The 21,919-nt window shown below is 34.1% G+C and overlaps 2 protein-coding genes across 2 annotated transcripts; one reads left to right on the top strand and one right to left on the bottom strand.

Moving 5' to 3' along the window:
* Window positions 1–3,319: 3,319 nt before the first annotated feature.
* Window positions 3,320–7,251, bottom strand: LOC129285049 (probable receptor-like serine/threonine-protein kinase At4g34500). Its single transcript, XM_054920595.1, has 7 exons — window positions 6,440–7,251; window positions 5,249–5,353; window positions 5,023–5,145; window positions 4,724–4,894; window positions 4,327–4,456; window positions 4,027–4,236; window positions 3,320–3,736 (listed from the first exon to the last, which is right to left on the bottom strand). Exons 1-7 carry the CDS (start codon window positions 6,997–6,999, stop codon window positions 3,620–3,622), a joined length of 1,416 nt encoding a protein of 471 aa, XP_054776570.1. The 5' UTR covers window positions 7,000–7,251; the 3' UTR covers window positions 3,320–3,619.
* A 9,589-nt stretch (window positions 7,252–16,840) lies between these two features.
* Window positions 16,841–20,360, top strand: LOC129284842 (BTB/POZ domain-containing protein At1g63850-like). Its single transcript, XM_054920333.1, has 2 exons — window positions 16,841–18,278; window positions 19,735–20,360. The coding sequence occupies exons 1-2, from the start codon at window positions 17,088–17,090 to the stop codon at window positions 20,020–20,022; spliced, it is 1,479 nt and encodes a 492-aa protein (XP_054776308.1). The 5' UTR covers window positions 16,841–17,087; the 3' UTR covers window positions 20,023–20,360.
* The last annotated feature ends 1,559 nt before the right edge of the window (window positions 20,361–21,919 follow it).

Genomic DNA, 21,919 nt, shown 5'->3' with positions numbered 1-21,919 from the left:
AGAAGTTGAATGTTAAAAAATATAAGATATTTTTAATCTTTTAAGGTATAATCATTGTCTTTTTTTTTAAGTATCCATATTGATAATGATTTTGTATTTATTGTAGGATATTTAATAAATATAAAAAATAAGGTTAGTTAAAAGGTAGATAACTACTTTATTAGGAATAAGATTCAGTTAAAAAATACGTTATATTAACGAAAGGAGTACTATTCTCTTCTTTTTTTGCAATATATTGATACAAATTAAGAAAAAAATTATAATTTCATTATTCTTAATCAATTAAAACAGATTTTTATATTAAATAAATGAAAAGAAAAATATATAAAAATTATCATTGATAAGAATTATATGAATAAAAATTTATCATTTAATATAATAAAATTACGCATCAATGACAACAAAAAAGGCAATAAAACTTATGCAAAAATAAATATTTAAAACTAATATAATAGTAAATATTTAAAATATATACAATTTGTATCCATTTATTATTTTCTTATATAAAATATCACATAATCTTTCATATGACTTTTTTTAATTTAATATAGAAAACTAATATAATAAATTAATTAATAATAGGGACTTTAAAAAATAAAATTAAATACTAAAAAAATAATTTTAAATGTTTAAAGATGAGTAAAATTATATGTAATTACTTTAAAATTCATAAAATTTTATGTATCTTGGCTTTCAAGTTGTTGAGATCATTCAATTAAAAAAAGAATTTTAATTGTGTCAAATTGGATGGACGAGGACGCCGAAAGGGGAAATGGAAAAGTGCGCGTGGGGTTGGAAGGTGAAAATGGAGATGCTCAAAGCGAATTTTGGGATACCCCACGTGTCACTTTGCTAGAGAATCTTGGTTTTTCCTTCGATTGGGGCCACTAGATGCAGTTTGCCGTGTAGGACACATTTCATCATAAATTTCATACGAGTCTCGCACATCGTTAACTCTTAATGGTAATACTAATTGGCTAACGGTTGATGAACATTCATTAAAATTCAAAAGATAAATGTCTATTTTTATTCTTAAAATATTTCAATAAGAACATCCAATGGCTTAAAAGCTTTTGTCATAGCATTTTTGCCCCTTATGCGACTAAAACGGAGCAGATTTGTCCTCACCCTTAAATGATAAGTCACGTCCATTAATTTGAGATATGGGTCCCACAATCATTGATAAGTGGCAAGTGAACTCACATTAATTTAGTCTTAATTCTATCACTTATTTCTCTCTCCATGCATCTTTTTCTTTTTCTTCATCGCCCTGCCTCTCTCTACAAGTCACATGTTGTCACTGTTGTCTCAATAGCCACAACTACTGGCCTCCACAAATTGCATAGCTTTTGTGAGCGTTTGTTTTTTCTTCGGCAAATTTTTTGCTTCCAAGAAAAGCAATGCTAGCACAGAAGCACTTGTTTGACGCACTAGAAGAGGGTGCTTTACACAGTGAGAGGAATCGCCATGGGAAGCTAGACGATGGATTGGACGCCTATTATTGTGCCTAAAACCCTCAACCAACCTAAAATTTTCATGACATGAATTTTCATTAATTGTGTTGTTTCATGATCTTTTTTCTCGTTGCTATGTATTATTGATTAGAGATCGAAGCCCTTTGGAGAGCACCGGTGCCAAAGAAGAGTATGTTAGCTGATTTGTTATTCTAATTTTCTTTCTTTGTTTACTATCCGTATGATTCTTCTCCTTCACTTCCATCAATTATATATGCTGCTATTTTTTATTCAATGTGGACCGGATTCTAAATCTACATGGTCTTTCTATTTCATTATTTTCTCATCTCATTTTACGGCACTTTCTTCAGGATAAATTATGTGGTTTTAGGAGCACTCAAGAATATTGGGGGTGGTTTGAGCTATTCACCATGAGTTCGTATTTGCGTATGGAAAAATGAAATATTGTTTTGTGCTATAACTTGGATTGTTGTTTTATTTACTCATCTTACAGGGAAAAAAATTCTTGTTTGCAATTGTTGAGAAGGATCAAATCTGCTTAGGTTGTGGTTTATGAGTGTAGATGAAGAAGAAACCCACCAATATGCATAAAATGAAGAGGAAGATGAACATGCAAAAACCCCAATGGCAGAAATTTTAGAGAGAAGACGAACACTCTCATCAGAAGGTAGGAAGTGTCTATTGTTTTCATTTTGTCATTTTAATTTCAGTCACTCTTCCACTCAACTCCATATGTTGGATGACACCTGTCATTGTAAGTCAAACTTCTCCTTCTCTCACCCAACTTAAAAGTCAACATTTGGATATTCAATGGATGAAACAAATTTGTTATGTTTTAATTACATAAAGGAAAAAAATATTGCAATAAAGACTTTAAACCACTATATGCTCCTATTAAAATACTTTAAAGATAAAAATAAACCTTTATCCAAATTCAAAATATCGAAATAAATGACCTCATGTTTTGTTTCCTCCTTTGTTAAATAGGTCATTAACTTTTTTTTGGGGGGGGGGGGGGGGATGTCATATAAGTAAAGAGGACAGAAGTGTTGATGTGGGGAACAGCATCCAAAATTACCCAAGTACATGATCAGTTGGAGTATGGCACAGAGGATAATTCTTATCAATTAAAATTGAATTAGATTCCTCTATAGGGCATCATGCACGTACACGTATTCCTTTCCTTTTTTTCCCCCATTTACTTTCATTGCCTTTCTCTTCTCTTTTGATTTAGGAAGCACGTGCTGTCAACAAAGTCTGTCTCTTTTTCATATACATATACATGAAAAAGATTGTCGATTTTATTTTACGCCATTTTGACGTTTGCATTTATCAATCACGTATGAAACTTCAGGGAGCGAAAAGATGGTTATTCAAACAAGTCAAATCAAAGACTTGGATAGAGCATATCATAAATTAGATAGCTCAAAAGGGAAAAGAAATTGGTGAAAGCAAGCCAGAAGGCAATTATTTATCTTACAGCATCAGGTTTGATGGGATGAAGGATGCTTCAAGTTGCAGGCAAATCATAAAAGTTGAAAGAGTACCTGCTTTAGCTCAATGTCAGGGCCAAGAGCTATCATTGTTGAAAAATGGTAATTGAGGTCACAGCAGGCTCTTGTCATTTACCAAACATGACATCGATAGCAACTGAATTATCAGCCAACCTCGAGTCTTTCCACATCTTGAACAGTTTCACTGGGTCGCAACGGCCCATATTATGATCTTTAGACTACTTATGCATTTCATTATTTAAAATAAGAAGTTTCAACACGATTTTTATTTCAAATATGAGGCCACTGGTATTGAGCCCAATTTTGACTTGAAAAAAAATACACATTGGGTTGAGGGTCTAGGATTCTCAAGCTATTAAAATTGTGTAGCCTGTAGAGATACGTGTCTTTACAAGAAGGCTATCTCTTCACAAAACAATGCAATACAACCTATGCACATGTTGGGGGCAACTTCGCTGTAAAAAGATGTATGCACATGCCGGGGGCGTTGTAAAATGATATATGCACAATGGCTCGCAATTAAAGAAATCAAACAACACTAAATTACACTGTGATTAAAAGAACAAACTACATTGCAACAAATAAAATTGCGGTCGCCAGATCAATTGGCACGAGGAGGAAGAATTACAATCATCTCCATCTTGACTGTTCTATAGAATCCACATTCTTAGGGTGATATGGAATTTTACTGGGAATTGCGGAATTTGAGGAAGGAACAGGCTCTTTCTCTCTTATTGTACGAAGTTCCTATCAAGAGAGTAGTAGTTACTTGTTAGATATCAAGGGAAGCTAAAATCAACACTTTCTCCGTAAAAAACTTGAATATATTTATCAAAGATATGTGCGACAGAGACTAGTGAAATAGTAGCACCCATAATAGGTTTTGTTAATTATTCTGACACAATCCCACAACTAACCATCAACATTTTGTGTTGAAATTTCATTAATCTTAGACTTGTATGCGCCAAGTGAGGTATTAAAATTTGTTTTTATCAAGGCACGTTTATGTGAAAGAGTGATTAGGGAAAAAGACTTACAGAACGGAAGGGGAAATCGTCTGCCTCAAGCATATGAACGATTTGGCCCATCTTTGGTCGTTTACTAACATCCAAATCTATACAGCGCAAGCAAACCAGCAAAGCTCGTTTCAAAGATCTTGGAGAGGGCTGAACCTCAATCAAAGGATCTACCAACTCTTCACCGCGACGACTTGCTACCATTCCCTTGAACCAATCAATCAAATTCATCTGAACCACATCAAAGTACAAAATCAGAGTTAAGGTTACAGTGTTTCATGGAATGCTACAAAAGAAAAGCTCGAGAAATCATGGAATCACCTCTCCAGGTGGTCTAGAGTAATCAATGGGACTTCTTCCTGTAACTATCTCCATGAGTAGAACCCCAAAGCTATACACGTCACTTCCCTCATTAAGCATTCCCGTGCTTGCATACTCAGGTGAAACGTATCTGTGGAAAATTAGTGGGAAAAAATAAAATGAAATAAATTATCCGTGTAAATATTCCACTCTAAAGCTTAATCAGTCAAGATCTATGTATAGTTTCACTATGAATCATGATCTCAGTTGAAGCATTGACTACTTGGTTATAAAGAATCTGATGTCATGTGCAGGAGTCAGAAAAACTTAGGCTGTTGAAAGTTTAATTATAATCTCTAATACTATGTAGGAAAAATCATTATTGCAAATGGCTTATAAGGTTGAGGAAAAAACTAACCCAAATGTCCCCATTACACGTGTGGTCACATAGGTCTTCTCAGAGCCTAATAACTTGGCTAGTCCAAAGTCTGATACTTTAGCATTCCACTTTCTATCCAAAAGAATGTTGCTGGATTTTATATCTCGGTGCACAACTTTGGGTTCTAACCCTTCATGCAGATAGGCCAGCCTGTTTCATGATGAAGAACAAACATCAATTTGGTCAATCAAAAAGCGTGATAGTTTTTTTTTTTTTTTCCTTTTTCATTAACAGAATGTATCTCCTATGAATTGAAATGGAGAAATGAAACAACAGACCCTTTTGCTGTCCCAATGGCAATTTTCATCCGTACATCCCATGTCAAGGGACTAACGGGGCCAACATCACCATGCAACCACTGCTCCAAATTTCCATTATCAACATACTCATAAACAAGCATCCTGGATGATCCGTGAGGGCACAATACACATAATTTTAGAGGAATTTCTGTAATCAAAAGGACCTTTAATTGAAAGAGTAATAGTCATGTAAACTGAATAATACCTTTGAGGACCTTCTGCGCAATATCCAACTAAACCCACCAAATTCTTATGCCTCACTTTTCCAATGGCTTCAACTTCCACCTTAAACTCCTTCTCTGCTTGACCCCTTAGTTACAAAGAAAGTAGGAATATCAGATGGGCAATGCAATAAAAAGTAGAAACAAGAAACCCAAAAAGGATTCTAAACAAGTGATAGAATTGCCGAATAAAGCTGCAACCCTTCAATAAATCGTATGCACAGTTTTTATTAGTTTGGAGATCTTTCAATGCTTGTTAAAGCAGTATAAAGAATTCATGTGCTTAGTCAAAGATGTACCCTTGTTGGATTTGTGTTCTCAGTTTTCTTTGAGAGTAATATGAAGTGGTAATTAGTAGTTTTCTCCCAATTTTCTTCCTAAATGGAAATTTATTAAAAAATTGAGAAAAAGTTTAATGGATTCGGCCAAACAAAAATAAGCAAGCCCACTTGCCGAACTAATCACGACTAAATATTGGAGATGTCCAGGAAGAAATTATTGGCATGATTATACGTCTGTAAATAGATGGCTTGGTTACCGTGTTCCCCTTTTGCAGTCAGTCTCTAGGTTACGAGTCGGAAAGACTGACATGCGTATAAAGCTTCCTAACTTGTAAATCTTGAATCAAGACTAAATATTATTCAAATATATTTTTATGTTTCCAAAGAAGACTAAAGCTTTTTCGGGATCAAGATTTATATCTCATATAAAGGAAAAGATGAGATACAGCAATTATGAACAAAAGGATAAGTAATCAAAAAGTAAAAGTAAAGAGAAAAGAAACAACAATCAGGCCCCAGATGAGTAGTAGAACGAAAAGAACAACAACAGAGTGTCCATTTACTTTTCCTAGTTTTCCACGAAACAATTGGTAACGATCAGAAATATCGGTACCAACCGACAACAACTATTTCTTCTAGACTTTAGATCAACGCAATAACCGTTGGTTTTCCCATGTCAATTCATTCCCGCATGAAGTTTGCATCTGTACAAGTTAAGAACTTGAAATACAATGAATGATTTTCCGTAGAAACAGGGAATGGATTAATTTGTATCGGCAAGTCCAAACAAGCATGCAGTAATGCAGGAAACATTAGCAAGCAAAATGAGGATAAACGGAACCTCAAATAATAAATAGTCAAGTTCGCATTAAATTTGAAAAATTTAAGGCATACTTGTTGTTCAGGAGATTCTTCACAGCCACCACCGACCCATCTTCAAGAACTCCTTTGTACACAACGCCATACCCTCCTTCACCGATCACACTTTCTTCCGCAAACCCGCGTGTCGCATCCTCCAGCTCCCTCAAGCTATACCATCGGCCCCACCCTATGTTTGGAGCGTCCGCCGACACGTCACTGCGGTTCCCCCCGGACACATCACTCTCATCGCTCGTCTTCTTCCCTCTTCTCTCGACCTCAAGCTCAACCTTCTCCTTCTTCGGATCCTCATCTTCGATTTTAATCTCTGCTCGCTCACAATTCTGCTCGAGATCCAAGGCTTTGACTTCCACGATCTCCTTGGAGACCAAGGGAATCGTCCCGGAACTGTGCTTCACGCGCATTTTACGCTTCGACAAGATTCGATTCCGACGAACGCAGAGAAAGATCAGAAGCAAAATTACCAGCACGATTAGAAGGAAAATGCCGATAACGAAGTAGAGCTTTAAACCCAGGAATGGAGTTCTTTTGGAGAGCTGAGGAAGACCATGACCGGGAGAATCGTCGGAGGCCATTGCTTCCGACGAGGTGAGTGCAGACAGAGGGAGGGAGGGGGAGAGTGAAATTTCCCGGGGAAAAGTGATGATAACGAAAGTGAAAGAGAGATAGAGAGAGAGACGTTGGAGAGCGTTTGGTTAACGAGAAAATGGTAGGGAATTGTGAGAGGAGGGTGAAAATAAAGCATCGGCGAGAATGGCCTTTGGGAAAGGGACAGAGTGGAGAGGCTGTTGTTAAGGGTGGGGTTTCAACGGATACAAAGCTTAAAAAAGCCGAGGAACGAAGGAAAAGATTACAAAGGAAAGGAGTTCAGTTGTTGTTTTCTGGGGTTGGACGCTGCATATTATTACGAAAATGCCACTCTCTCTCCAGCGACTTGGTGGGCCAGGGTGGCAGGACTCAATCCTGGGAGAAAATTTAGAAGCATTTGTTTATATATATATATATATATATATATATATTTTTTTTTTTTTCATGTAACATGGCTGCAAAAGTGCAAATGGGATTTGTACATCTTTCGTCAGTGCATGGCCAGTTTGAAAATCCGTTCTCAAAATAATTTTTTATTTTTTAAAATAAAAGAATAAAAATTTTTGTTTGATAATATATTTTTAAAAAGTATTTTGAAAATAAAGAAAATAAAATATTATTTTAAATCATAAAAAAATAAAAATAACTTTTAAATGTTTTAGGATTATTATTCTAGAAAATAAATAAGAATGAAAAAAAAATATTTTTATTTTTTTCAGAACATATTTTATAAAATATCAATTTTTAAATGATAAAATAAAAATAATTTTAAATTCTTCCATCTCCTCATTGGAAGTTACTTTTAATTTCTTCACACCGGAGTTGGGAAATATTTTTTGAATATGTTGCATTCTCTATCATGAAAAACAAGTTTTGATTTGATAAGCCATATAAAAATATTAAATTAAAATTAAATTCTCTTTTTAGTTATTTGCAATGAAGTAAGATCAGAAAATGTTACTTAATAATTTTGCATGTGACTTATATTGAGAATAAAAAAAAATAGAAGATACATAATAATAAGAATAGAAGGGAATAAATAATCAAAATATTCATGCATCTTACACAAATAGACAAAAAATATTCATGCATCTTAGAAGTGGTAAGCAAAAATTTCTAGAAATGGCATCGAAAGAATAAGCATGAATATTCAACTAATCAATATATTTATTTGCTCCCATGAAAGCGAGAGGGCATATTAACTTTAATTTTAATATGAGATTATTTGAAATTTGTCAAGGGATTCACTGTTTTAAATTTAAATATTAGATGAGTTTTAAACTGAGATGTATGGATTGATGAGCATATTATGACCATATATATGGAAAAATAGGTTGTGAAAGAGACAAAGGCAGGGGCTGAGGTGAGATGGAAAGTGTTCGTAAGTAATCCCCATTAGGAATGAGGAGTTGAAGACGATGAGGCAGCAATAAAAGATTAAGAGCTTGTGTTGATCTTGCAACACGCCACCAAACCCCTTGATAAAAAGGGTGGGTCCAATCGGTGTTACATTTTTGCTTCAGCGTTTGATTTCACCTGCCAGAATTGTTCCCTCTTTCTTATCTCTACCAATTTCTCATGATAGCTATTCTTGGATACGTGTGCCCTTTTCCATTATTATTCCCTTCCTTTCAACCTCGCCTGAAAGCTCTCCCCACACTTTCTTGCCCCTCTACAATCAATTCCGCTATTTCATTCCCAACCACGACACTTAATAGCCTGTTTGGTTCAATCCATTATAGGAACGGCATGGTAATCGATGGCAATTAATATTTCATTACAATTGAAAAAGTTGTTTGATTAGCTTTTAGGCGAGTACATGATGCTCTTTCAGTTTAAAAATATAAAATATTTTTTAAAAAAATTAATTTTTTTTTAAGTATCTATATTAAGTCAATTATTTTATATTTATTTTATAGTGTTTAATAGAAATAAATATAAAAATATATAGTTAATTTAAAAATAAATAACTATTTTATTAAAGGATAAAATCTGATTAAAAATATCTTTTATTTTTAACTAGAAAGAATACTCATTATTACATGTCATTACCAAAGCAATGGTGATACTCATTTATAGCTCTTCCATGTGAATTTTCATTACACTTCATTACCATTACCTTGTTCCAAAAATGCACTTCTGTCCTCGCTATCTCTCCCTGCTTCTCCTCCAGCTCTGCTCCCAATCATCTCTTCCGTCATCTTTGTAGCCATTGTCCACCTCTCCCCTCATCTCCACTGCCAGTTGTTCTTGTCATCTCTACCACCACTGTCGCCCCTAATCTGCAACCCCCATTGGCCTCTTCGTTCGTCTTCTCTGCTACTAGCTGCCTCTTCCTTCTTCATCTCTTTCACCATCATTGACCTCTTCATCTTCTCCACTACCAGCCCCTTCCTTCTCCATGTTCAGTGATTCCATTGTCTTTATGTTTAGTGAGGAGGGTTTTAAGGGTAGACATTGAAATTGGAGCTTGGAGGGAAAACCAGCAAGTACTCATTCTTGCCGTTGAGTAGGAAGGTTGTTGACTGCGACCAATGGCAAGTGGATTGTTAAACTAAGGGTTCCTCTTTTTCTTTTTGTTGAAATATTTAAGAAAAATTTATATATATTTTATAGATTTACATTAATTAATTAAATATAAATATATTAATCTTTATAATCTTGTGTGGATTGTGATAAGTGGAGCATATAAGTGAACCCAATGGCAGGGGCCTAACTTATAACTTTGTAACTGTCAATTATTTCCTATCTCATAACTGATTGAGTCAAGAATAATAATGTGAGATTTTATTATTTACTTAATTAATTATTAAGGTGGTTATTTGATGTGATTCATATAATACGATCAGTCAATAACTAATACATACAACTCTTTTACATCCTTTCTATTATCTCTGCACTCACTGAAAAATTACAAGGGCCTAATATGTTGTATGTCTGTCTATACTTGAGGTAATTAAGATATCACAATCAATCATGAATTATTCAAATACGCATATTGCTTTACTCAAATCTTATTTAATTTATATGAATTAAGATATTAACGTTAACATTTTCTTCATTTGAAGAATTAAAAAAGATCCTCATAGTTCCAGGCACCATTCCATAAACTCCAATGGCACTCCATGATTGATGATATGAAAGAAACCCACTACAAGCTTTTGTTACCTGTTTTGTGGCTTTTGATTTGCCATCTCCATCTCCTTGCTTCAAGAAAGTAGAGGGGTCAATGTTGAGAAGGGAGAATGGGAGGCTGATTTTTGTAGTGAATGATCAATGAGGAAGGTGAAGGAAGGAGGAGGGAAGAGGAAAGAAGGAATTTGGTATAGGATAATTTAGTAATTTTATATTTATATTTATTTATTTTGATATAAACATAAATTTTCTACCTACCATATTTAATACTGTACCAAACGTCTCATGGTAATATGGATTGCATTGTATTGGATTGCTTTACAATGCATTGCAATGTCATAGGAACTTACAATTGAAGCAAACGGGCCCTTCAAAATATTCTTCAAGTTCTTGTTTACATTAATCAACTTGAATTTAATTTTTATATTTGAAAAATCATACCTAAAATCTCATATTTAAATTGAAATAGTGCAAATAATCTTTTTAAGAAAATAAATGAGAAGAATTGAGATTTGAAACATAAGTGAAAGATTGAGAATAATAATTAAATTTATCTCTACTCTTCAACAAGCAAAAGATGAAAGTGACAGAAATGGCAAAGAAGAAAAAAGCACTGGCAATTAAATGCGCTAAAAGAGAATGAGAGAATTAAAATAATTGAATAAATGAGTTATAATAAAAAATGTAGCTGGATGAATCTAACTCCATATATTTTTCATATATTCAAATAAAAGCTTAAATCCAAATTCAAGCACTCCTACCATGCCAAATATCAAAATAAGACATTATGACAAAAATAATATTTTATTAATAATGTTCTTCTAATGTTACAATTCACATATATTATCCCTCTTTATTTATTTATTTATAAATAAAGTATCACCAAAAGCATATTTTTAAAATTTTATATTTTTGTTCGAGAAAAATAAAGTTATAAAATATATTTAATGACTTTTATTTAATATATGTAATTTTTTCTAAAAGTGTGGTGGAAATATAAATTTATACTAATTCAAGGCACAACACAAGCTATTAACAACACCCTTATGAGTATGAGTTATTGCATTTTTTTTTTTTTGGATTGGACAAACATTCGTATGGTTATTAATTTCGACCTCGTTTTAATTACTCTACCATATAACTAGATAGTACATCACGTGGAGCCCAAAAAAAAAAAAAAAACCAAATATTGCCATCTGATTTCGTAACTTCATCTGCGGGTCTGGTTTGAGCATGGATATGATTCTACATATTCTGCTGGCCATGACATGTCACTTTCTTATTTCAAATTGTCAACATGTTTGATGCGCAATTACTGAGGGAAGGTGACTATTTTTAAACAGAGTCTCTTCTGACGAATATTTACCAATCACCGACGAGCTTGAAATGTTTTCAGGTCTGGTTTTAGTATTGGCACTGGCATGATGTGTAAAAACTAAAAATGAATATTATACGAAAGTCAGACAAACTTGGATCTCTTTCTCAAAAGCGATAGCGATAAAATTTCATTTCTTTAAAAATATTAATATGTGAACTCAAAGCTCGTGAAACATTATGAGGCGCTGGGGCTGGTGCTGTCGCGGCCTATTTAATGTTTTCATGGAAATTGCATATTTCATTAATATTTCTAAAAAATATTTAAATTCAAATTAAGTGAACAATTATATTTGAATTTAAATTGCAACTACTCTTGTTCAATGCATACAGCACCAGTTTTCCAATGTCAAATGTTTAGTTTAAAATGTCGTCGTTTTAAATTTTAGATCACAGAATTTGTTTTTTGAGGCTATAAAGGTTCTCAGTTTTAACTCAAGTTAATGCAAGTGACGAGTTTCGTGTAATGCGAGAGGTGAGGATCAAGTTTTGGGTGAGATTGTAAGACAATTTAACCCCGGTATTTGTACATGCATGTTAAAAAATCATCAATGGTTGCGCAAAAAGTCAAAACATCTTGAAGGTCACGAATCTTGTAAAGCAATTTACATGAGTAAACTCTTATTTATGCAACTAATAAAATGTCCATAAATTAAATTATGTAAAACATATTTTTTTATGTTAAGTATTTTTTTCAATCATCGATCTTAGTTCCTATTTTTTTATTAAAACACTTCAGTCTCGTACATATATTATAACTTACTGATTATTGATTCATAACTCGAACAAAGATTAAATTGTCGGTCAATCAAGAAAAGAAAGGGAGTTATGGATTTCAAAGCGATATGTTTTTTTTTTTTTATACCAAAGTTGTGCCTATTCAGGTATGATAAAATAAATACGATGATGTAAGTTGATGAACATTTTGACTTTGGAATCCTAGTCATATCTTGAACTACAGCGTCTTGTCTCCCATGTGCCGTAAGATGCCGCGAGTATTTCATTGCGTTTTTGAATTTTGAGGCCAATCAGATTTGCATTGTCATGTAGAAGCATGATTAGGTTAAATTGACCAACAATTAATCGTGCGGATAATTGTGCAAATGAATTATTTAATTTTAAGTTCTATATTATACAATAATAGACACTCAGCCTCCACCGATTTTGTCAAGCAATTAACTGGCTAGATATAAGTATCATACCAAAACAAAAACCAAAAAAAAAAAACGACGGATTGTTTAAAATTTATCAAATAAAAATAAAAGTAGATTAAATTTAGAACATCCAAAACTCAGTAGAAAAGATGACGAGTTCTCACTCTGGGTGTCTTAATATAACTCAACTTAAAATTTCTTCACAGTAATGGCATCAGTAAAGCCGTCTTCTATTGTATTATACGAACTCCAGTTAGATAAATTTTGATTAACTTCCGCATTCAATGTTTTTAGTGATGGTAGTTAAATTTACCATGGAAAAACATACTTCAAAATCTTTAAATGTAACCGCCAAATCTAACTTAGATAGTTTAAATTTTATCACAGTGATAAACACGTTATGCTCATTGCTCTGATGAACATTAATGAACGTGAATCCCCTACATTCTTTGTCATTGCGGGGAAGATAATGAGTTATTTAATTGACGAATTCCCAGTTTAGTGATAAGTTTATCTATTCCTCGCACAAATTCACCTAGTTGCCTCACATTTCTCTGAGTTGTTTTGGACTTCATGTTTGTATGACACGGAATATTGTTTAGATTATTGGCTAAACAAAAAATATTAGACTACTTATATAAATATTACAAGCCGTACCATTCGTGAAACATGAACAATATTAGTATAAGAAAGATGTGAAATTTTTATTGGCTGGGAAATACTTTAAGGCAGAGGTCACTGACAGAAAACGGGATTGAAGCAAAAAGGGTACACGGATGCTGAGTGGAGAAGTGGAGTGCACAGAAAGAAGACATTGAATTCATTTTTTTTAAAAACAATGGGTTGTTTGATAATGGAGGGGTGTAAGTCAAGCAGGTTTGGGTCAGGTTTAGATGCAAATCACTGATCAATACCAAGACACGTTTTGTAGATGCTATAACCATTTTGTCTTCTTTATATAGTAATGATTCAATATTCAGCTTTTGATCGGGATGATTGATATTAAAAGTTACGCAAATCAAACTAAACTTTTTTTTTTATTTTTTACATGGCCAGAGACACCAACCTATTTTCATGTCCCTCAATCTACAGTTGATTTGGACGCAATCTTCTATAGACCCTAGATTCTGGGAGAGTTCTTTGAAATGATTTTTTTTTTTTTTTTAACATGTATGTAGACTTGAACCCCAATATATTATCGTGCATAGGTGAACAATGCCTCTTGGTACAATCCAATCAAACAAACAACCCTGTATTTTTTTGAATATAGGATTATGAATAAATCGTACAAACAAAAGTAACTGCCTCATGTCAAAATCAAAAAGGTTTATGCACTCATGAAGTGGATCATTGAAAATTGTAAGGTTATAATTATCACTACATGTTTGCGGAGCAAGTGAATCAACATATCTATTTATTTCTTTGAACACATAATTGAATGTAATCATCCACGCTCATATGATAAGATAATTGGTTTTGTTGATAGTTTTCATATGGGGGAACATTCCTATATTTTGCTAGGGGCCAATCATTCCCCTGATCTTGAAGGCATCTTATTTTTTAATTGTTTATAGGTTTTTTTTTATTGACAGTAATTACTTACAAGGCAAGAGCGAGTATTAAGTGTGAGTATTTTTTAATAAAAATTTAAATTTAAATTTATCATATTAAAAATTTTACATCTTACTTGTGAACAACAGGCTTGGAGGAGCTTCTCCATCCACTTGCATTCACTCTCCTGGTTGTGCTGCGCGCCCACACTTGCATTTGGGTATCAGTCAATCCTATTTTTTCGGGCCACGTCTTGAAACATGAAGTGGAAGGCCCGTTATCTATCTCTCTCGCAATTCCTTCTGGTCTCGGTCTGTCTAGCATCTTTTTCCACTTCAAGTACCATGGAGAGAGTACATAAGCATTCATTTTAGAGAAAAAAATTATAACCGTTAAAGAAAATGCGAAAAACAACCGTGAAGAGAGCATATGAAATGCGACGTGTATGAGAGCAACTATCCTATCCAGGTTCAATAATAGTATGGTTTACTCCAGATTAATTAATAGAATGCTAACTCAATTTTTTTGCCAGCCGAGCTCAAATAAATACTCCAACAGGCTTTACGAAAAATAATAATAAAATTATAATTATCCTATTAAAACATGGTACTATTCTGTTCTTATTTTCTTCACGATGGCGTCATAATGGATTTCTCTGGTTTTCTCTTTTTTGTCCTGTCTGATGTGGGGACGGTATTGAAAATGAGATGGTTGGTCTCCACACGTGGCATGTTGTGAGTTGTTTGATTCACCGCATGCGGCTAAGGAGGTTGTCAGGTGATTTTTTCTCCCTTGCCTGAGGCTGAGGAGGGATCGAGTGTGGAGGAACCAGATCCTGGAAACATTGAATGAAGGGATGTTCTAGGCCTGCTACACATTAAATTGAGAAATTTAGCAGGAGTCGAGATTAATCGGATCGAGTTGGGATTGTATTTTTAAAATTTGAAGTCGAACTTTTTAATTAAAATAATACGACTCTTTTATTAATTCAAACCAAATGACCAATGACAATGTGTTTTTACTTTTTTATCACGTGTGCAAGTGGCTTGATGTGATGTGGGACGGTTATGAAACTACACCTGAATGGACAAAATCCATTCTCATGCTGGAAAACCAGTGAATTAATCAATACTCTCCTATTTGCGTGCTTTTTTATTTTTTAATTTTTAATTTTTGAACGTACTTATCCACTTCGGGTGCACTACAAGTTTAGATTGGCCGTGTCACCCCACCATGAAAGCATGATGTTGATCATCAATCACTCGGACTCTCTGGATAAAAATCGCTTTTTGGCTTGGCACCAAAAAATTATCAACCAACTTTTTTTTTTTGGTGGAATGCATGAGAAATTAAATCAAATTAAATACATTTCTACTAATGAGAGTTGGATATGATAAAAGTAATTGATCCCTCACAATATACTAAATTAATATTTAAATTTTTATTAAAAAAATGCTCATATATAATATCTAATTGTATTTTGAATATGATTATTTTAGATAATACTTATGGTCAATTAATATTATGCATGCGAATAATCCTCAATAATCATATTTTATAATTTTACTTTTTTAAAATAAAAATATAAATTTTTAAAAATATTTTTTATTTAAATTCACACACTTGATTATTACATTGTAACCATTTCATTTATTGGTGTAATATTGAAAAACATCATTAATAAATTTTTTTTTTTCAATTAACATCTATTTTGGGATAACGAAATATATTCAAAATTTTCTTATAGACTCATATAGTTATACTCCATTTAAATCATAATATAAATCTTTTTTAGAAAATTTTGTTTAATCCAAAATATAGTTAATTAGGTAGTTATTGTAATTTTATTTTCATTACACCCTTACTATTTATTGTACTCAAGAGTATGATTAGGAAAATGAAAAAAAATTTAAAAAATCAAATTTTTAACTAATTTTGTTAAAAATATAAATTAATTAATAATAATTTATAATCTTATGTTGTGACTCGAAGGAGTAATTTGGGACTAAGGGAGTACATTCCTTTACATTTAAATTCCCTAATAAATATGAACAATACATGCAGTTTTCAAATGATTTCCTACAAGATTTTCACTGGAAGAATGATAAAGGTTTTAAAAGGACTAATTAATTTATATTAGATTTTAAGTATTAAATTTTATAAATTTATAATTTAATTTCTTAATTTTATAATTTCGTTATGAAAAATTTATAACTTATATTTTAAATTTCAATATGAAAAATATTTTTTTATTTTTTAATTATATTAAAATTTAAAAAATAAATAAAAAATTCATTATGATATATTTATAAAATTAAAAAATTGAGTTAAAAATTTTTAAAATTCAACACTTAAAACTTAATTTAAATTAATTAATTTTTTTATCATTCTCCCTTGTTACTTGACAACTACTTTGGACTGATCCAGATTCATCACCGGGCCCATTTTCTCAGTAAATGAGTTACGGTTTAACCCAGCACTCATTTAAATATTTAAATATATTTTACAAAGTTTCAAAAAAATGAGCTATGTAATTCACGATGATTAAAAAAAAAAAATCAAAACGAGGTTTTATACTCATAAAAAAAGGTTTCATCCAAAAAAAAAAAATCGGAATACTAAGTTTGGAGGGTGGGATTCTGCATAGAAGAGTAGTCCACGTTAAAAATCACAATCTGGAATTCTGGGCGTTCCTGCGTTGAATTTCACGGAGAAGGCCACAAAATCCATCAACGAGAATTGTTCGTTCATCTTTCCAATTCCAGCCAATTCCTCAGGCCGTTACCCTACAACTAAAACTCTGTAATTGACTTTATCTTCAATTCGTTTCTCGTTGATTTTCGTCTACTTCCCTCTCCCAAATGATCACCGGCGGCACAAAGAAGAGGCTTCGCGCCATCCCCACTCGAAAAAGTACTTCCAGCTGTGCCGTCATTGACGGTTCCTTCTCTGATGAATCCCTCTGTGTAGTTTTCCAAAAACCTCGTACCTGTCGTTCTCCCTGCATTGGCGACAGTAGCGCCACCACCCCCTTTTTCAATGACTCTTCCACCGCCGACGTCATCCTCCGCCTTTTCGTCGATAGCGCCTCTCCGCTTGGATCTTCATTTTCCTCCGATTCTGGCTCCGTCGACCCCGCCGTGTCTACCTCCGACCTCCACGTGTACCTTCACTCTGACATTCTTCGCCGCGCTAAATACTTCTCGGTTATTCTATCGGATCGATGGAGTGGCCAGTCTCGTCCTCAAGAATCTGATGGTTTGTTGAAGCTTAATCTTGGTGTCCCACTTGCTTCGGGTGCCATTCAGTCTCATCTGACGGTGCTGGAATTGCTTTACACTGATGATTTTGCTAATACCATCGATAGTGCGTCGACTGCTCTTGATCTTCTTCCAGTTGCCCTAGAATTGCTATTCGAGGAATGCGTTCGTTCGTGCGTTACTTTCCTGGAAGCAGTGCCTTGGTCCGAAGAGGAAGAGAGGAGAGTGTTGAATTTGATCCCTTTCCTTCGTGAGGAAGAGTCAAAAGAGCTTCTTGCTAGGGTTTCTCCTGCGAGGGAAGATTCTTGCGAAGTGATGCTTGAAGGTTTGATTTCCTCTGCTATTCACAATTATCAGAACACGGCATTTGTCAAGGCGTTTGTGGCCAAGATTCTGCGGGATTTCTCTTCGAGGGAATCAGCCAAGAGAGTGCTGGAAAAGGCGTTCAACGCGTCCTTGCAGACAGCGAAGGAGTGCTTGGAGGAGTATTCCAGTCCCGATTTTAGAGGGGGGCATAACGAAACAGAGGCGTTACAGAGATCGAATTTACACGAAGCGATGACGCGTGGGAGGCATTTGCAGTGGTTGCTGGACAGAATGATCGAGCTGAGGGTGGCTGATGCAGCCGTTATAGAGTGGAGTGAGCAAGCGGCGTTCACAGCTGATTTACAGAGGGCGTTCCGGGATGATGCCTGGAGGAATATTGTCCCGGGTCTTCCTGCGGTTTTGCTTCGGTGCACTTACAGGTTAGCGAAGGCTGTCTCTGCGGGCGCTATTTTGGCTGCTAGACAGGTAAATGATTCTCTGCCTTGAAGCTTTTTCATTCTCAGTTTTAATCCTTCTACTCAGAACGTTGCATAGCATGATTTTGAGACAAAATGTTTTATATTATGTGCTGATTAAATTCCTAACGTACTTTCTACTTGCGAGGAATTTATCTGCATTCGGGTCATTGTTTTCATTCAAGGTTGTGTCTATATAAAGTATGGAGTTTCTTCGTTGCTCCTATATGTGAACCTGTTGGGGCTTATGGAATGCAGCCATGGGCCACTGCCCACTGGTACTGATATGAAGTTGCCAATCTTATTGCTTAGATATTCTCTAAAGGTGTTCTTTTGGTCTAGCTATCTCTATGGCTCTGTTCCTTTTCTTTTCTCAAATATCTAATGGTTAAGTGAATGGTCCTCAGATTCTTCTTTGGCAGTGGGTCTCATCTACATGCATTTAGTTAGGTATATTAAGGTTTAAGGATTCTTTTAAAATATCAGCTACTCATTCGGATATTAAGTTTTATTTATGTATAATTGAAATGCCTTGTCTCTCTCTGTTTTTTTTTTTTTTTTTTTTTTTGAAGAGAGGTGAAAGAAGAAATGCCTTAACTCTTGGACTGTTGAACTTGTTGAGTAAAGCAATAATTTATCGCCCTCAATATGCTTAGGTTTACTCCTGAAAATGGAGTGTTGTGTTTGATGCATCAAATTCAAACGAATGATAAGTCAGAAACGCAAATCAAGTAGGCTTCTCTAGATATTATAGCTTGGTGTCCTTACTGTGCGTATATTTTATGTTGTTCATTAGCCATATATTTTGAGAGTCTGATTTTCTGTGATTTGTGAATCAGTTTGAGACTGTATTTGTGTCGGTATTGTCTCTGATTTTTGTTCTTTGTTTAGGAATTAGAGGCAATTCAGCATAACTAGCTGAGTTGTGATAGAAGCAGTACAACTTAGTTGAGTCACATACTCACATTGAGTTTGTATCATTTGTTAGTTGTCACATTATGTTATTGATCACCTAAAAGCTGAGTTGGGTCAATATGAGTGATGATGAATGCTTGTGTTAGATATGAAGATCAGGGGTTGCTTTATACCCCAACCTTCACAAAAAGGATGTCTTCTGCATCTTTGAGGGGGGAAAAAAAAATACAGGCTCAAGGAAGTATCTGTGATCCGGTTTAGCTGCGGAGTTAAACGAACTACATATTATCATGGACTAAGACTTGCATTAGCACATAGTTCCCTTGCATTTGAGGCAGATTGTGAATCCTTGTTTCTCTTTTCACAGCAGCATTCTGACGTATGCTATCGTGTTTTGTCCATTTTAACTCTACTGCACGTTCATGTGCCTAACAGCCTAAGTCTTGAACAATAATACTAGTTCGCATTTAATGTAGACGTGGAAGTGACTAGAACTTTGCAGTTGTGAATGCATTAGAATGCTAATGGCTGCATCTTCATGTTGTGTTTAGGTGAGAAGGAAGCTTGTGGAAGGCTGGCTTCCTGTTCTGGTTGTATGCAAAGACAGTGTTTCACCAATGTCACCCTACAAAGCATTGTATCTGGAGCTCGAGGAAACGTTCTTGAGAATTATCTCCACACTTCCTATGTCAGATGCTCAAGAATTGTTGCCGAAGTGTCTCAGCTTCTCAACCCGAAATGTCGAAGATTGTCCTCACCTGGTCACAGCATTCAATACCTGGTTCCGGCGTGCAGCCCAACCTGTGAAACCAGACTATGCTGATAACCCTGGTGAATGAGTGGCTGCTACCATGCGTCTTTGTTGCCTGCCTTCTGATAAAGTGTTGTGCATTTGGATACCGAGTGATTGGGAGGTGTTTTAACAGCGTATGGCGCGTGTATATATATGTGTAGATATAAACTAACAATCATGTAGGTTAGCTGCTGGCCCCTTTGACATTATCTTTGAGTCTGCTCTTGTATGCTCCTCACTACTTTGGTAATGGTCTGATCTGACTGTTTTCCGGATGGGTGTACGGCTATCAAGTTGCGAACACAGTTTGCCTGTTTGTTCTTTCTTCCTATTTCTAGACAATCACTCCCTATTTATAAAAGGTGATATCATAGTTAGAATCAAGACTAGTGGTTGGGCTTGACATATCACTTGTTTAAGCTTGTTTTTTTAAAGACTCGAGCTTTAAAAAAAAATGGCTTTTTTCAAGAAACTTGGCTTTAAAGTTTGGTTCTAATAATTCTTGAAAAAATGGATTAAGTGGCTTGTTTAGGCTTGTTTTTGTTTTATTCCTAAACAATAAATTTTTTTCAATTTTTAAGTTAAATTGAAACATATATGATTATACTTTAAATAGTTTGTTCTATTGTCTACATGTGAATGTTTGGATCATTTTAATCAAAGGTCAAAGCGAGAAGTTAGATGTTCTAAAATTTGGAATTTGGGACTTGTCATACCCATTGCTATCATGACTTGTTAGCCATAACGGAAAGCCACATCGGCCATGGCGGATGGTGCTTCACGAGTTGGCCACAACATATAGTATGTTTAGCCGCAAGTGGCTTCTGTGTTGCAAGCCATGGTGAACATACTCTTTAGCTGCAATGGATTAGTCTAGTTTTGCAAAAATGAAATTTACCCTGTTTGACTTGTTAAACGAATTCCTATGCTTTTGTAGTTAATTGTACTCTGATTTTAAAGGGCTTAAATACTTGTTTCCATACTTAAGTAATTTTTTTAGGATCCAATTTTTTTAAAGTGTTCTAAAATTAATCTTTGAAATTTTCTAATAGTCAAGTTTGATCCTTTCTTCCTTTAGTACCATTCTTAATCAAATTGTTTGGCTTTAACTACCATTGTTAGTTGGGGTTAATGTCCTAGATATTGCATCTTGTATTGTGCACATGTTCAAAGTCTAAAATGGCACTTATGTGCATCACACTGTTTAAAGCCTAAAAATTGGATTGGCTAATTGTAAGAATAGAAACTTGATATTTATTGCATCTTTGATATTAATAGCAAATTACAAGTTCTCTTTTGCAAATTTTAGTCACTTAAGCCTAACAACTGCATACTAGTGACTATTTTTCTTTTAAAAATGATTAAAATGGAGTAGCAGATTACAAGTTTTCTCTTGCAAATGTTTTAATCATTAAAGTCCAATATATATATATATATATATATATATTTGACTAGAACTGAATAAAAAATGACAAGTTCCTCTGTTCAAATTTTTTTATTAATTAAGTTAAACTACTAAAAGTCAATGACTATTTTGTATAAGAAAGTAACTAAAATTGCATAACAAATAACAAGTTTTGCTTTGCAAATTTTTGTTTATTAGAGGAGATTGAACAAATTGCTTTCGCTTTGACTAACTACAATGATACATTCTTAATCTTAACCACATCATGTATCAGGAATAGGAAAGAACGATTGTGGAGAATATCCACATGTCAATATTTTGCAGGCATTTTTTCGGCAACCAAATTAGGAATGAAAGGAAGCTCGATCGAATTTCAAAATTTAGAGGAATTAGCGAGTAAATAAACATGGCCCAGCTTGAGAAAATCAAGGATTCTAGAGAAAATCAATTGCAAACTTACTGAGAAAAAAAATAAAACTCACCCTACCCACAATTCCGTGGGCGAGTGAAAAGCTTCCTGAGGACAAAGAGCCACGGC

This window comes from Prosopis cineraria, unplaced genomic scaffold (genome assembly GCF_029017545.1).
Source record: "Prosopis cineraria cultivar Desert tree isolate PC_DT_omini unplaced genomic scaffold, ASM2901754v1 PC11, whole genome shotgun sequence".
Taxonomy (NCBI): domain Eukaryota; kingdom Viridiplantae; phylum Streptophyta; class Magnoliopsida; order Fabales; family Fabaceae; genus Prosopis; species Prosopis cineraria.
This window is presented reverse-complemented; position numbering and strand designations above follow the sequence as displayed.